Genomic DNA, 18,171 nt, shown 5'->3' on the forward strand with positions numbered 1-18,171 from the left:
AATCGCAAATTCAATTACGCATACACAGAAAACTACATACAATACTTCACATAAAAATCGACCACGCCGCTCTTATACATATGTAAAATGTATAGGTACTGCTCCTATTTTGCACGCGGTGCGATTTCTTTGAAAGGAATGCAGACGAGCGAATTTTCGAATTTAATAGAAAAAAGGGGGAAAACGTACGGGAGAAAAAAAGGGTACAGATAGAGAGATAAAGACAGATAGAGAGGGAAAAATTATTATCGTGAAATCGGGCGCGCACTGCATGCGAAAAATCCATTTCATTCCGCGGGACCGTTCTTTACCGACGAATCTGCAGTAGAAAATCAATTCGGTTAATTGAGAGGGTGGCTGTTCTCGTGTTATTTTTTTCTCTTCCACCTCGTTTTTTTCTGTTTTATTTTCCACCTTCCCTTTCTCTATTTTTTCCACCCTCCTTTTTTTTCAATTTTCGCTTGTTCTCTGTCTGTTACGGTACAATCGCTCTGTCACGGTACAATCGCTCTGTCCCTGTCCGCGGCCAGCCCCTCATCGCGCAAATACACGTGAGGAATGCAGGATTGGCTCGGGTAACGGGCTGGACATGTTTATCGACATTCTGAAATGCCGTTCGCCCGTTTTTGGATGTATCGTCAGTTATTGGGAGGGCGGAGAGAGAGAGAGAGAGAGAGAGAGAGAGAGAGAGAGAGAGAGAGAGTTGCGTTTACACCGCAACAATCAATTATACTATACTGCTCGACGCAGGATTATTTTGGGGGATATAGATGATGCGGCCTGATTCTCCGAAAAATGTGTTTCCTGGAAAAATTCGTATACGGCGACTAATGTATTAAGTCTATTGAAACCAAAATACGTAAAAAGGGTGAAACGAATTAATTGTTTTAATGCTTTCAGTTTGATGCGATCTAACTCTTAACTAGTATCATTGAATCATCGGAGACTACAACAGGTTGGATCGAATTCGTATAATTATCTAGAATACGATACACCTCACTCATTTCAATAACTTTGAGATATGTTGTCAAGATCACCATCTTGAACAACTTTTGCATATACATACATATAATATCGCTCGGCTATAATTTTCGAGATATTAAAAAAAAAAAAAACATGAGTGAAAAGATCAGAATTACACGACCTTCTGGTATAGACTTCTTCGAAAAAAATCTTTATTTTTATTGAAAATGGATTGAATGAAAATATTTGTTTTAATAATTCTTTAATATAATAACGATATTGATAAATATAGAATTTTTTTAGAATTGTTTAAAAGTTTATAACAGTAAAAAGTTAAGGTTGAACATATGTTTGACTATCAAGGGTTAACTTGTATTCTATATGTTAGACATATAGACACAGAATACAGAATATAGGCTAAAATGATCTATTCTAAAATGAAGTGCAATACAATGATTTAATCTCCAAACTATCATACATATGTCACCTACAAATGTATGATACCACTTAGATACATTTTAGATGCTAACCGTACAGTGCAAACGTGAATAAAATCAGATGAGTGTACGATTGCAAACAGGGCCTGGAGGCCTTTGCCCTTACTTTAATCATTATTTTATCAGTTTTGACGTGGAAAGTCAACTCACCAAAATTCAAAGATACATTTTTTTATGAATATTAATAATTCAAAGCATTGTAGTAAAAAGGTGTAATTAAAGAAACGTACAGCTTTCCCTCGGAAGCAACACAATTACTTATTTCGAGGCAAATATATGAGACAGATATATTATATGTTTTGACTTTTTTCTCGAACGGAACAAGAAAGAACACGGAGAACAAGCGAGAGACTCCAGATAGCGACAAATCATAAATGAGCGTATAACACGTCAGGATTGTTAATACTAAAGTGAGACAGCATTACACATATTCTATTCGTCTTCTACTAAATGATGCAAATTTATAGCTTTTCGTTTGTACGGACCTCTTACTCATTCCCGGCTCTCTCACTCTGTCGGCGAGTTCAAGTAAGGAAGAAAGAATAGCGAGTTACTTATTTCGGGACATAAACATGTGTGTCTTATAACATTAGTAAATATCATTAAATTAATAAGATGCAAGTTATAGATTATATAGAATTCGTTTTTAAGATTTATCATTTTTCGTCAAATACGATGATCAGATTAATTTGTAATTTGTACAATTTACTTATAAGATTTCACTTGTCTTATTATCAAATATGTTATTAACGTAATGTATGTTCTTCTTCTGTTTAATCATAAAACGACATTAAAATTAGAAAATCAACAAAAATGTAGGCATTTACTTACTAATCACGTTTTTGATAGAGTAGGAATTGCTACAACGAACGTTTCTAAAACATATGGATGCTATAATGATCAGTTTTTACGAGTAAAATTAGAATACAATAATATTATACAATAATATTAGGTAATAATTTTGTTCTGCATAGATTGTGTCTAGAACACATTATCTCTAAATACTGAATACACATTATGTATTTAGTTCAATGTATACTAAAACGAGCTCATGTAACGAAAAAGATCCTAAAATCAATTAATTCATTCTAATATAGCTCTTTGTATTTGCTTCATCTTTAAATTCATTTTATCTTTAACAATAAACGAACATTTTAAAGCTACTCATTGGCAATTTCTATATAATCCTCTAAAAAAAATCCTACGAACTCTTCAATTGTCTTAGGATATCATACCACAAACTTGGAGAATTTTAGCGTTCCACGGAAGTTAACGGTGTCGTTCCCAGTGGTTCAGAGAACTTTGATAAGAGAACGTTGGCGAATTTTGGAAAAAATACGGCGACGGTACGGTTCGCCGCGAATGGTCTTTAATGGCTGCTCGACCGCGTAGAAAATTAAATAAGGTGTGACCACAGGAAACGTAAACACTGTGCCTAAAAATTCTTTCCTCGCGGAATAAATCGGCCTCCGGTTGGATAGCATAAGCAGGGTCACCGGCTGGTGTTTCACACCCCACGTGAAACGCGGAAACCAGAAAATTACGTCACACACTGGCCTGTCCTGCCACCGGGTGCTTCTCTGAATAATGCTCGCGGTATGCGGCCACTGCAGTACCAGATGCAGTCGCTCTGTAATTCCGACAAAGCTTCAAGCGTTTCGATGTGCACACCAGGCGTTTTTTGAAATTTTTTGACAACTTGTAACTCTGATCCCCATTTTTTGCGGTTTATTAATTAACGTAGTCAGATTTGTTTATAGTTTCACAAAAAGATTTATGATTTTTATTTGTTTTTACCTTTCCATAAATAAAATCCGTAGTATTTTAGGAATAGATCATTTGTATTAGGTTAATGCGTATGATATACTATTCAGCGTTTCCATTTTTTAAGATATATTGAAATATTAAGAATTTCTCGCGTTTTGCACTTTTTTCATATACTAGAAAACACCTTCTGTAACGATTCTCTTTTAAATCTGCTCTGTAACCATATTTCCAAAAACTATTTACAGCTACTAAATTGAAGACAAACTGTTCCTTCATTATGAAAACGAAACCGATTCTAATCATCATAACCGATAATAAATCATGCAATTCCGAGCTGAAATTAACTACTGTTTCTTCATTTCTTCTCTTGTATTATTTATAATCCTTTTTTATTGTTTTATTTTCTTTATAACAATATTTCTATTAATTTCTTATGATAATTTATTTCCTATAATTGTCTTCATTATGAAAACGATCATTCATTATCCAAACAAATTCCTTTCAGTTGAAATTAACTGCTTTTTTCCACCGTCTCTTGACAGATACATCGAAGCCGGAAATAAACTCATGCTTCAGCAACGCGTGCCTCTATACGTTAGTGCTGATTAACTGCGTAAAACACGGTCGAATTGCTTAATTTACACGTTCGTTTTGTCTTCTTTTTATATTTGTGCATTCACTATTGACTGTTCCCTGTACGAACAATTCTGTGTTGCATGGTTCTCTCTCTCTCTCTCTCTCTCTCTTTCTCTCTATCTCTCTGTTTTCCTCCGGTTTATATCGACGGTCCTCATCGCCGAATGAAAGCGGCAAACGCAGCGTTCTGTGATTTATTAACAGCCGCGCAATTGTTCCCAAATCGCTTTAATAATTCAGCTGTTGATTAAACGGGCCTGGGTTCATTTTTACGCGTGATTTATTCCGCTACAAACCTTCCTGTACGCCGTTCTTGATCGAACGAATTCTCTATTGACAATTAATTCTGAAGCAACCCGAATCGTTTGCAAATGAAAAAGAAAAATTTGTGTAAGAGGTAGAAGAGAGAGAGAAAAGAGAGAGAGAAGAGAGAGAGAGAGAGAGAGAGAGAGAGAGAGAGAGTGAAAGAGAAATGAATGAGCTGAGGCGAAAAATTGAAAATATCGAATGTCGTATGCGTGGATGTGCTGTTTTGGAAGACTAGATATTAGAGTCATATAATTGTATATGAAAATGACAGAAGAAAAATGTAATAAATGCTATTTAAAAGAGAGTACTTGCTTAACACATTGTTGACCGGAGGATTTATGCAGAATAGTGATCGGTTATTTTTTATGCAATTTTAATTTCTGTATAATATTTTCAATTCAATCTTCAATGAAAGTAAAAGAGCATTCTCCAACACCGTGAGTGCCATTTTCACTTTCAGTATCAGAATCGATTACGGAGGTTTTATATCTTTTTAGTAGTTTAATATTCATATGGTAGTGAGTCAGAACTATATATTTTCTGAATGACTATCATCTTCCGAATCACTAGTATTGTCATTCGGATGATCAAAGTATCTGCATAAAATTCACCGAAAATTTCTTCACCAAAAAACTCGCGATATGCCATTTTTTGACAATTAAATGATAACATAATTATGTTTATAACTTTATAATTTTATACAAGTATTATAATATTATAATTTGTGTACATAAAAGGGTAGGAGAAAACCTAATATGATAGAAGATGAATGATAAACACTTCATGAATTTAACATTATAACAACTTCGTACGGTGGTTTTAACTGCATATTTTTCTCTAAATATCTCGGAATGTTTCCGCACAACAACATTTAAGTAACGCAATGCATATTGATATGTCTCCGGCCAACAATGTATTAATGCATATAACATAGTTGAAAAGGAGAATAATGTTTCGAATTAATAAAACATTTCTTAAATAATTGATAAATTCACGAAGTTTTGTAAAATCTAAGGATATTTTTAATATTAGCAGGATTAATTACTATAGTACGAAAACCGAATAAGAAATGTTTCCTTTGTGTTAAATATCATTACATTTTAAATGTTCACATAAAATTTCTTTCCTATAAAATTAAAATATGATCTATATGTTATAAATCATGTTCTGTTTCGTGTAGGTAGTCTTCGTCTCCGTTTTTGCTCAGAAATATTTAAACGCTTCTTTAATTTTTATGAACTACCTTATAGGTAGTTTCATTATCTTAATTATTTGTTTGCTGAATGGTATTATAGCGTTATGTAACTATTATAAAACATTATAATGCAAAAGATTGATTTTTGTATGTAAATTATAGAAATGTCATGCATTGGAGCAATAATTGATCCATTATTTAGAATATACTCCATGTCTCAATGTGTTACGAAACATCCTAAATCTAAGGTTAAAAATTGTTATTATTTTTTAATAAATAAATTTTTTACAAATTATATATATATCTATATAATTCTTATAAATTATTACTTTCTGCTTCCTTGTTTTTCTTTATAAATCTGGTATAGTAAAAAGAGTAATGACAACGTAATTAAATTACTAAAAGATATTCTTTATATTAATGTTTTCTTTTAAAAAGGGGAGTATTGTATATTTTTATCCTAAGACTGACTTTTCCTCACATGCCCTGCGACACACATGGATTTAGATTATATAATATTTCTTAAATATTTTTGTTTTGATTTCACATTAATTATGTACTATTGTTAATGTAAAAGCTGCAGTATACCTTTCGAAAAAAAATACAACAGGAAGATTGATAAAATTGGTTCAACATTTTTTGCCAATTGCATTGTTTGCTCGAACAAAATTGTCAAAATAATTTTACTGTTCACCTTATTTTGCAGTGTTTCTTCCCTTAAACACATTCATAAATCGATGTTTAATTCGAACATCTTTATTTAAAAAAAAATTATCACATATCAAATATTATTTTTCTGTTGTTTATATTTAATTTCCGCATATTCGAATGCTTATGAGTGGTAGTGTGTATAAAGCTAAATAAAATTATGTTCCAAATGTTTCATTGCCAGATAATATAAATAATAATTTTTAATAATTCTTCTTAAACAAGTAAAAATGATACTTTTTATTATTAATTTCTCTGAACAAACAAAGATAATCATTTTTAGTACTATATTTTCTCGTTTCAAAAATAATACTACAATTTAATAGTAATATGAATATTCATTTTTAAACAATCAGAAATAATAAATTTTGTTATTACTGATTAAGCAAAATGATAATGTTTTACCTTTGTAAAGCGTATATAAGTGTCGATAAAAATGTTTGACATTGTTGTAACGCGTTTATTAGGGATAGATATATATGAATGAAAAAATGAACGAAAAATAAAAATAGAAGTGTAAGAAAAACACATGGTACAAGAGGTATTCAGATACTCACCACTTTGAGTTTCGCTTGGATCTCGCGAAGTTTTCGCCTAGCAAGCACTTGTATGTGAGAAGAGACCTGCTTTCGCGTTCTCGTCTTGCCTGTCCTCAGTTTGATGTAACGAGCAATCAGCTCGTTTCGACCTGAAAAACACCAAAAAATAAGCGATTAGAAAACTGCATTTGTTCTTCGTTTCTGACTCATTTCAAATTTATAGAAAATGTGAATTAAAGTAATAATTGAATTATTAGAGTTAATCATCCTAACTCTCAGGTAGTATCGTTGGATCATACAGTTATAGATGACATACAGTGGCTGTAAAAAGTATCGACACATCATTCGGCACTCGTATTTGTTATAGCATTTATATTTTAATCAACTGCGTTTATGTATAGATACATATATTAAATTTCTTATGATGTAATAGTACTTTCATATGATTATAAAAATTTGATACTATGAAAATGTTCGAGGTCGAACCTCGATAAGTCAAACCTCTATAAGAAGATTACAATTTTTTCCATTCTCTTCCACTTCGCTATGAAAAATTCTAATAGTTGAAATAAAACTTACTTTAATTCGAATTATATGCTATCTGCGTTATTTTACCGCTATAACTCGAATTTAGAATAGCCAGACTTTTACAACTCTAAATTCATCTTTATAAGTTGAACTTCTATCGCTCCTGTTTCTGCAATTCGATATTGTATCCTTGTCTTCCAACTGTTAGAATTGTCTCAACATAACATAAGACGGAAAACATAAGACGGAAAACATAAGACGACACAAGTCGTATGCCTATTTCTTTGCTTTTCGGCTACGTGCATATCCACGGAAGTTAATCGTTTTTCGTCAATAGAACATATAATTGCTGTCATCTTCCACGTCTTTTACTTTTGAATTTATGTACAATGAATAAAATGAGTTCTAACAGGAATCTTAAAATTCTAACGCTTTCTGAAAAGGTGAATGTAATTGTGCCTTCATATAAAGCTTCTGTATGTCGAAGTTTCGTTCGTTAAACCTCCTTTACTCTAAAATTTCGATAAGTCGGAATTTCTACAACTTCAAGATTTTAGTTCTTCCTTTGAGGTTCGAGTTACCGAGATTCGACTGTACTTTGTTTAGTCAGTGTTTCTGTAATCATAGTTTGGGAATTTAATTATTTGAGTTGAGCGTACATCGTTTTATTTATCGTCTATATCTTGCATTTTATGTAATAAAGATTTATCGTCTAACATACAGAATACAAATAAAACCCTCATAGGCAAGCCATTGATCATTTATGTTCAATCCTAATTCTTTTATCATCATAAACTTGTACACAATTACAAGAATTTCTACAATATTTCTCAATGTCATTATCATAATACATTATGTAACCATTAAGAGAAATACTTCCATTCACTTTTTTTGCATATTATAGGAAACGTTGCGAGAAGTAAAGTAAGAAAAAGTGACAACACTGAATTTATAGAATTTTTAATTCGGAATTTAAAATCGGTCATTAGTCTTAAGTAAATCAGCTCAAATCCAATTCATGATTCAATCATACCAGTTAAGGATTAATCTCGTATCCAATTAATATGATAAACATAGAAACAATTTTCAAAAAACTACGCTCTTAATTAAAGAAAATTCAATAGAAATATTACCCCATTTGCTTTATAAACTCAAATCAATTAACCTGGAAAAGAGGAAACTTTCAAATACATCGAAATCAATTCCGCGCCGTTTCATAAATTCCACTAGTCGGCAAAGATTGCACCTTCAGTTTTCCTCAGCAACCACTTCTTTCCGAAAGTTCGTCGTCTTTCTGCATCGAACCTCGCTAAAAGTTAAAGTCTTTTATCATTTGAGTCGTTCGGAAGCCACAACTCCATCATTTGAGAAAAGAAATGATATTACACACGCAGTTTTCAAAATTTAAAATTTTCGAAATTTATCATTACTTGTGTTGTCTTTTGTGATAAATAAATTTATAAATATTATAGAAATTATATATAGCAAGTCATTTGCTCCTTCAAAGTTGAATACTGATCATATATTTACATAATGAAACTGGGAAAGTAATAACAATAAACGGAGTTAATTAGTTTGACTTCTGAGACAGTTTTATTTAATGCGAACTACGTTTCTTGTTTGGATCGTACATTTATCGAAGAAATTCATGAGCAAATTTTTCATTGTCATAACAGAGTACAAACTCGAATGATCGGTGTATAAATAACTAAGAAATTAAAAAACTACAAATTTTCAGTTACGTCATTGCTGCGATAAATGAAAAATATATATGAACAAGTTAATGTTTAGTATTAATTCTATAGATATAATTCTATAGAAATAAGATTATTCATTATTTGACGCGATATCAAGGAAAAGGAGCGTCGTGTAGAAATCTACAAAGAAAATAAGAAACGATGAAACGAAAATATTGTTTCATAGGAAAATCGGGGAAACTGTTGGACGCATGTGAACTCAAATTAATTCGAGTGTAAGCTGCGCCCAGTTTTTGAGGGCCGATGAAAACGCGGAAGGGTCTTTCGCTCGACAATGAGCGGACGTTCTATTTGCGCGTTTAAACGACTTTTTCTCTTTTTGTGTTGAATCGTGCCAGTGTTGATCGCTTTTTCCTCCCTCCCCCTTTTCGTTTTCCTTTTGTTCGATTTTTTTCTCTGTTTTTCATAATGGAAATCGGTCGATCGAACCGAGTGGCGCTCTTTCGCGTCCGTGTCCCCGAAATAATACAGTGATGTTATCACGGTTTATTGAGCGGTGTGAAATCGTAAAAAAAAATTCGATTGCTACCGCGCGCTTCCATGTATTTACGATTAAATATTTCACGTCGCCTCCCGTGCGTCGTTTGTTCCATGATTTCGATTAGTCCGAGATTCGAGAGACAAGAATCGTTATTTCAATATTAGAAAAGTTGTGAAACGAGTGCCTCGTTTTTTATATTACTGTGTTCGTCATCCTACGATTTTGAGTTGATGAATATCAATAACAATTGCGATTAACAATTATTACTGTTAGGATTATCAGTTATAAAAGGAGTTATGCGATTCAAAAGTGCACTTTAGAATTTATAAATTACTTATAGTTATTTTAAACCTATTCATTTTAGATCCAATCTAAACGTGTCTTTTTATTTTTAACAAATTTCTTAAGTATCTAATTTCCTCAATCTCCTTACTACTTATCATTAGACTGCGGGTTTTTATGCATTTATGAGAAATTTAAAGACAAAGAAGTGTACAGAATGCACGTAATATATAGTAGAAATATATTAGATATTTAAAGTACAGTATCTTCTACAATGTTTAATAAACGAAACTCTATCTAATATCCCTATCTAGTTATAAGTTCCAGTTTGTAAATTATGTTTATAAAAATACTAATTTGCACAAATATCCGTAGTTTACTTATCGTTATATACAAGAATCGTTATTGTAATATGTATGATATTTCGTCCTACGCGTAGCATACGCGTAGTATAGTATATGCGTACAGAATCAACATGGCATTCTGAATACACAGTTTCAGATAGTTTTCGTGTTTTTGTAACGAAAGCAATAAAACTTGTGAAACGCTATAAACTTAGATTTGGAATAAGGCTAGAAAAAAGTTATAAACAAATTCTACTTCGTTAACTCATTTGTAATATAGGCGCAACAATGATTTTGCTATGAGCGCTTGTAAACTGCAAATAACATCAAATTAATAATATCAAAGTAATCTCATAATATTAATGATATAACTTAGAACTTGTAAAAGATTGTAAGACTATACTGTACTGTAAGACTACTTGCAAGTTACAAGTTGTAGGTTATATACTACTTTTTCAAAATCGTACAATTTTGCATCAAATAGGAAAAAACTAAAACAGTTAGAGAATTTGTAATTTGTAAAGCTTACTGATTCAAAAATATTTCATCTCTTACACATATTACCAAACTTATTACTATGTGATGCAAAAGAATTTTATCTTTTAACCAAAACCTCTTTGGTTACCGGTAACCATTATCGATGGCAGATTTTTTTTGGTTAGTAGATAATGGTTATTCGTAACCAGACACTTAAAAATTCATGTTTTTTGATAATCTAATATTTTTAAAAGTCTTTAGAAAATTTATTGAATTTGAAGAAAGATTAACTTTTTTTCAAGTACTTTTTACACAACAATTTTGAAAATAATATATTTTTGTCAGAACCAATACAAATGTTCTCTCTCTCATTTACTTCAACGTTGCTTCAGTATCTTATTCTACATATATCTTAAGCTATACATATCTAGGATTAATATCGATAAATCGTGCGCAAAACAATTTAAAGCCTATCTTATTGAATTAGTCTCGACATTACGATATATCAGAGAATCTCAACGAACGGCAAACGAGGAATTCTTTGGAGCAAGTTCTTTGGTGTGTGCTGCAACGATCGAAATAAAGTTTTAAAAATATTATTTTATTATAATTTTAGAAAACGAAATTCTATTCTGCAAGAGCGATGCATAGACGTAAATGAAGAATAGACTACCAAAATAATAGTATTTATATGGTGAAAAGTGTCTAGTACAAAGTTACTAATACTCGTATTAGCAAGTTCCAATTTTAAACTTTCTTTTGACCACAGCTGTTTATCGAAACGAAGTGACGTGATTCTGGTTACTGCATGGTAAACGTTATTTCAATTACGACGCGTTTGATGTCGTCTGGCGTCGGTTTTATGGGCACGGCCGTAAAGTCTTAACGGCTGTGAAATCTAAGCAACGATAAGGTGCCACATAGAATGCCATTTACTCGATTCAATCGACTGGAAATCAATTCATCGTTCACCCCCGCCACCCTCCTTTTCTATTCTCTCTCGTTTGTTTTTGTTCCTACCTCTTAGATTACGTTTCATGATCGAATATCGCTTGTCATTTCCCGCTGGATTGTCCCATTGAGATTGCATCGATCGAGGCCATTTTTCAATCGGCCAACCGATTCATTTCCAACGTTTTCGATTCGTGAGAAAGTTTACGGATGTTCTTTAGTCGATGTATAGATACGAATGTTCGATGGAACAGATGGATTTATTTTTTAGAAGAGTTTTTGATTCTTTGGATAGATTTACGGTGAATATTATGGCTGGACCGAGATATATTTCTAGGATATTTGGTACTTTTAACCTGTTAATCGTGGAAGATGAATTGTCTTTTTATATATACACAATTTCATTTTTGTTACAAATAAAATATATCATATTTATATTTCTAAAGATTAAAACTGCCATAATTAAAATTGTTTTGTGAATGTTTGGTTAGGAATTGGGTTTCTTTAATTGAAATTTATGTTGTGGGGAAAGCTGGTGACAAATAATAAGCAAAAATTTAAAATTAGACGACGATTTAGTTTTTTCAAGAATTTCTATGTCTCTTTGAGTGGGATTGTCGTGAATTATTATCAGCGAATTGAGATATTGTACTTTTAAATAAAGTGCAACATTTTATTGGAACTTTCGAAGAGAAACTTTTTCCAGAAATATTCAACGAAATTAAAGTGAATTATAGATGAATGGAGATGTATTTTTAGAAAAACCGAAATTTTTTCATTGATTTTTGTGTCTTTCGGATACGAATTTGTATTATAAAAGATACTTAAAAGTTCGGTTTTCTACAGAAATACGAAAGGAAGACTAAAATACCAAAATACCAAAATATCGAAAGTAAAATAGTATTGAAATGCTCTGAACCTAAATAAAGACAGAAATCTTTTACGTATGTTCTATACAGTCTCTTGTCCTTAAATTTCTCACAAATGCACAAAAATACTCAAGTCAAAAAATACTTCTTCCATACTCCATGATTATTCCTCATACTTGACTTGGCTCAAGTCGTTCGTTCTTCCATTTCATTGGCCGATATCTTACGGACAACTCGAACATCCTCGAAGACGTCTCGAATAGAGTGATGGTGGTTGTTGGCAAAGGAGAGGAAGCGGACATCGTAAGAGAGATGGCGAGAGGGTGGCATGGCAAAGGGGAAAACAGGCGGGGGAAGGTTACGGAGAACTCTGAAGCATCGGAAGGAAAATATTCGAGATTCCAGGCGAACCGCGTGATGACTCAATTTCGCAAAGACCGTTAAATGGCCCGCTATGAACCACGCGCCGCTACTGGTCGCGTTCCTCCTCTGTTTTTGAAGGCCGAACATTCTTCGAACGGGGGTTGCTCGCATCGAATTGGATCCGCATGGAAAACCATGTTACAAAGGAGCTACTTCGAGTTTATTTGTCTTTTCTCGGGTTTCGTGTATTGAAACGATCATTTTCTTGAGATCTCCGTTTAGATTTGACCAATTTTTCAGCGCATAGCTTATCGAGAATATTTAGAAAGTTCTATTCCTCGAAGTTAATTCTTTGTTTAATATTTACACACACTAATATTTTAACTGTCGCAATAATCATAAATATTTAGTTTCTTCTGCCTGGAAATGTCCCATCCTTGAGTAGAATAGCGATTTAAGTGTCAATGAATGTATTTTTTTGGAAAGCCGTACCTCTTCGTTGTCTTTTTGCTGAGAAACAACATATAATTTGTGTGACCCACATAGTTGAAGTTTGCATTAAAGTTCATGTGAATCATACGCTGATTCATACTTTCCCTGACTATTGCAATTTGCAGTGTCTGAGAATCAATTGTTCATACTCGCGGCTATTGTTGTGCTTCTCATGGCAGATAACGTGTTAAAGTGCGTTTAGGTGGGTTTAAATTAAGCAAGCGAATGCTCGTTCTTTCTCCACTTTAGTAAAATAAAAGTGCAAACGAACATTCTTTTGCCGTTTGACGATTATTCACTGCATCGTGGATCAAACATCCAAATATTCTATATAAGAATGCATTTATAATTATAATTTCTTCATCAGATATCGTTATCACGAGTCCGAGTACAAATTGGCCTGAGGACAAGTATATGGTATGAAATGATATGATGAAAATAAGTAGGTATACGAGCGTACAGTCAGTCGTAAAAGTCTAAAAACACCCCTCAAATATAAAATATTATAGTAAAGATAAATAAAATATTAAAGCATAAGTTAACTCCACGAAATTTCTTGACGCATTGAGACATATACTATTCATGCGTAATACAATATATTCAATTTCATTGTTATTAAGAGAAAAGAAATAACAAAGTATAAAATGCAATATCACAAAAATTAAATACACTTCTTATATCTACAAGAAATTATAGAAACAATAGGTTTGATATTATATTAATGACTTGTAGATCCCACCTTTCTTAAATAAGTTAAATAAATTGAAGGTTTTGTAATATCTGATAAGTTTTATCCTAAGAATTTTGTGAGTTACATTACATTTTTTTCTTTTTTCTCATTCCCTTTAGGAATACATTAATAATAATTGTTACGCTTGTCATCTATTTACTTTCATATAAATTTGATAGTAATCAATAACGCGGTAGAATTTTATATATTTGTAGTGATAAATATATACCATTTCTTTCTAAAAAATTACTTATAAGCTGTAATTTAATCTACTATAACGTTGTCAAATATATGTATTATAATTTAGCGTGGCGTAAGTTATATTGAATATACTTTACGAAATTAATTCTACAAGTGTAGTATTTGATTGAAAATATTTAAAAAATTGTGTATTTCTTGCAAAATCAACGATAAATTGGGTACGCTTTTGGCTAAAAACATAGGTTAGCTATAAAGAAACTTGAGTTTCAAAGCGTTGAAATCCAATAAAAAGAGACTACAGAGTGGACTATTTCCCTAGAGAAATTTCAGGCTATTTCACCGTCTATCTGCAATCGAATGAAACATTGATCTTGAATATAAATGATAAAAAAACGAAGTTACAAAAATAGTAGCGGTGGGATATTACTCTAGCCGAATCCATAATCCATTACTCTTTCTTTTTTATTTATATATTATTAAGAATGATTATCTCCCTCTTTAATGAATTAAGTTTATGTTGAGTTATATAAAAAAGCAGCCATCTATTCTATAATAAAGTGTAATAGTAAACTAAATTCTATTGGAGTTTTTCGCGATATCACGGAAAGTAAGGCCGAGTGACTCTAACATGCATAGGGAAAAGTTATTCCGAATACTGACCCTGGCGATATATTTGAAGATTGATCATCAAAATCGGTGGCATCTATCCTGATGTAAATAATTAGCTAAAATAATTTTTAACAATATTTCAAGGTTCAGGGTCACTTTAAGGTCATAGTGTCGTAGATAGGTCGTTCGACTTGTCTTAATATCAGGGACATACATGTTCCACTCAAACAAGGTACTGAAACTCATATATCTCAATTTTCAAAATTGGTGCATAAATATTCCTTAGTTAGAATAATTGATTTCTTAAAGAAAAAAAAAAAAAAAAAAAGAACAAAAACCGGTAGAGAAATGGCGAATTTAAGGATTGAAGTATAATGCTGCATACATAGATATACGCAACATCGAGCATGAAGAAATTAAATCTGCTTTAGATCTCAACAACTATAGAAAAACGTTTAAAAAATCCTTTTTTCCCAACGAATCTTTGAAGGGGCGATTCGATGGAATATCGTAGATCAATGGGCGTCGCAGGACGTAGGACGTAGGCGAGATCGACAAGATCCACACTCAATACACTATCCATGAACAGTTTCAGTTGGGAAAGTTACGATCAGAGAGTGAAAGAGAAGATACAAAATATATACAGAGATAGAGAGAGAGATAGAGAGAGAGGAGTAGATGCGCGACGCGACGAGCAATCAACGTAAATCACTTGGCTGATGCTCAATTTAACAAGAAAGGCCATTATGATCGCGAACTCGAAGTAACGAGCACGAAGAGAGTGCTGTCCCTGTTCCTCTCTGGTTATCCTACCATTGGCTCTCGCAGAAATCCGCCAGGAACAGCGTGCAAAGTACAGTTTATTGCAAGAAGACTCGTTATGCCCGTATGTGTAAACGCTTTGTGTAAACGTTCCACAGTACTTCGAAAAGAGACATTTCACGATCGAAATTCAATTTGTCAATTTTCTTTATTTATTTACTAGATTGTTTAAAGATTCAACAGTGTCTTTGACAGTTGGTACATTCTTTATTGTATTTGGTATGGTTTAATAATTAGAAGCAATAGTTAGTTTTTATGGAACAACCTATAAATTTCAACTACCTTTAAAAAAATGTAGCAATAATAAATGTTAGGATTTACTATATATAGACTACTATGTATATGAGAAACTTTTGACAAAGTAGATTGAATGACAGAGGTGAAGAAAATAACGAAATTAATATTAATACTAATTATGAGATAATTTCTTAATTTTTTGACTTTCATGTTACTTCATGATTTAAATTATTTTATCATGAAGTTTAACTAAAAGCAAAATATTATTACAGCATTATTTGCCGGTTGAATAGTTTCTCCAATAGCAATCAAAATTTATAACTTATAACCATAAATGCTATAATAGATGAAACAACAATAACTACAATGGCCCGCAAAAAATATTCGAACATTCTTAAAAGCTTTCTATGCATATTTTGATTAAAAAAAATATTTTGAAATTTCGTTAGAGCACGACTATCCTGATTATATTAGTGCAGTTCGCAACGGATGTGGAAATGTATATACAAGTTACAAGATATTTGTTGGAAATATACATCTCGTAAGGATCTCTAACTTATACAGTCAGTTATTCATTATGTTAATAAGTCACATTTTTAGCACTAATGGTATGTATAAAAGTGCTAGTTACGTTGTTGTATACTAATTTTTCACTAATCATAAGTGTATATTTGTAATCAAAGTCTTGTACCTTCTGCATACATTTTTGGATTGGTTTCAAATTTTAATATTATAATCGAAATAGCCGTATCTCGCTATAGTACTAATGAAATTTTAGAAAGTTTCGTATAACGCATATAATACATTCATAAAATTTCTCTATGGTAAGTGTTCGAATAATTTCGTAAACAACTATATACGTACATATACAAAACCCACGACATTTCATACCCGCGAATTCTATTCCAAAACAACACAATTGCGAATCATCTATTTTCATTGGAAATTCTTGCTTTTTTCTCCGGAACATAATAATAGCTGGGACTTGATACGCGAAGTATAACTTAACTGCGATTAACTACTGAGTTAACCATGGAGGGAAAACGAAAGATGCAGATAAAAAACGAGTAGAACAACGAGGATCGGGATTCTGTTCGCTATAAACTCATCTAAGGGACGTAATACTTAGCCTTGAGTTTTACCATGCGTTAAGTGTATTATATTTTCGCAACAATCAGTGAAACGTATTTTTCGAAAGAGATAAAGAGGTGGAACAGGCACCTATGTAAATCGTCTGATAACAACACGTGAACAAATAGAATAGAATGAACGGCAAGATTTACCAAAGCTGTGGTTATGGCAAAATAGAAAAGCGTTTATAGTAGATTTTTATTAGGTTCTACATTTTTCTGAAAAAAGATTGTTCTACTAACGAATTTTGGATGTTTCTCCTTAATTTTCTTCGGTATTTAAATGATTTGTCCGGGTATTGCATCGTTTGATAGAAACTTTCACAATAGTAAATATACTACGAACTATTCGAACAACTTAAAGCATAACTTAAGCCCATCATCAAGAATTACCCAAAAAGTAGCCAAAATTGGCTTTCGTATTCCACAATTCTTTTTAATATTCAGCTAAGGGCAATATTCGTTCCAACACCCTATTATTTGACAGAAATTCATAATAAGTATCTTCGAGTATTGATCTAATCTAATACATATTGAACTTAATCCCATCGTTAATAATTATCCAAGAACCACTAAAAAAATGTCAGTTTTAAACGAGTACATGTACTCTCTTAACCTTCGATAACTGAACGACGTCCATGATCGTCGCGACCGTCGCGTTGACCAGGCAAAACATTAACGCTGAAACGCTAATTAGTTTGACGGAGTAATAAGTAGGTCGAGGGTGTGCTTAAAGAGATAATTAATTAGTAGGTAGGGCTTACAGCGAGCATTCTTGGCAATCCACTTTCAATTAGCCGTCCCTCTCGAAGAGAACCGGCAAGTGCATAGCCAGTGTTATGCTGTGTTGGTCCCTGGTTAAAGGCACACGGATCAGTGATCTTGGTGCTTGGCCTTCCGTTGACGGAAGGGATCGCTTTTGACATGTCGAGGATCCCAGCGTTGCAGTGGTCCTCCGGGCTATTCCGGACTTCACCACCGAGTACCGTCGTTAATCGATGTTCTGCAAACAGTGGTTCTATGCCGGCGCTCCTCCAACCCGTCCAAGTGCGTTTAAGCTCGTTTAGTCAATTAGTAATCGTCGAGCAATCCGATCGAGTCGAGGGATACTCGAAAACCGGCCTTCAAGCTCCTTTCACACCGCCCGCGCCCGCGGCCCCGCCTCTTTGAATACTTCAAAAAAGCTTTTCCTCCGCTGCGAAGTCTGATCTAATGACGCGATTCACGCGAAAGGTGGTGAGTGTTGAATTTATAGAACGATTGCATGTTGATTAGGATATGGTA

General features: G+C 32.7%; 1 protein-coding gene across 9 annotated transcripts in view; it reads right to left on the reverse strand.

Moving 5' to 3' along the window:
• LOC126867249 (protein scalloped) overlaps positions 1–18,171 on the reverse strand; it is a 341,496-nt gene that overhangs the window by 21,793 nt on the left and 301,532 nt on the right. For all 9 annotated transcript variants that reach the window (XM_050621509.1, XM_050621508.1, XM_050621514.1 and 6 more), the window contains one exon: positions 6,633–6,763. In XM_050621509.1, the coding sequence (XP_050477466.1) occupies positions 6,633–6,763 (131 nt within the window). The remainder of the gene's footprint in view (positions 1–6,632; positions 6,764–18,171) is intronic.

Source organism: Bombus huntii, chromosome 7 (genome assembly GCF_024542735.1).
Source record: "Bombus huntii isolate Logan2020A chromosome 7, iyBomHunt1.1, whole genome shotgun sequence".
In the NCBI taxonomy this organism is placed as follows: Eukaryota; Metazoa; Arthropoda; class Insecta; order Hymenoptera; family Apidae; genus Bombus; species Bombus huntii.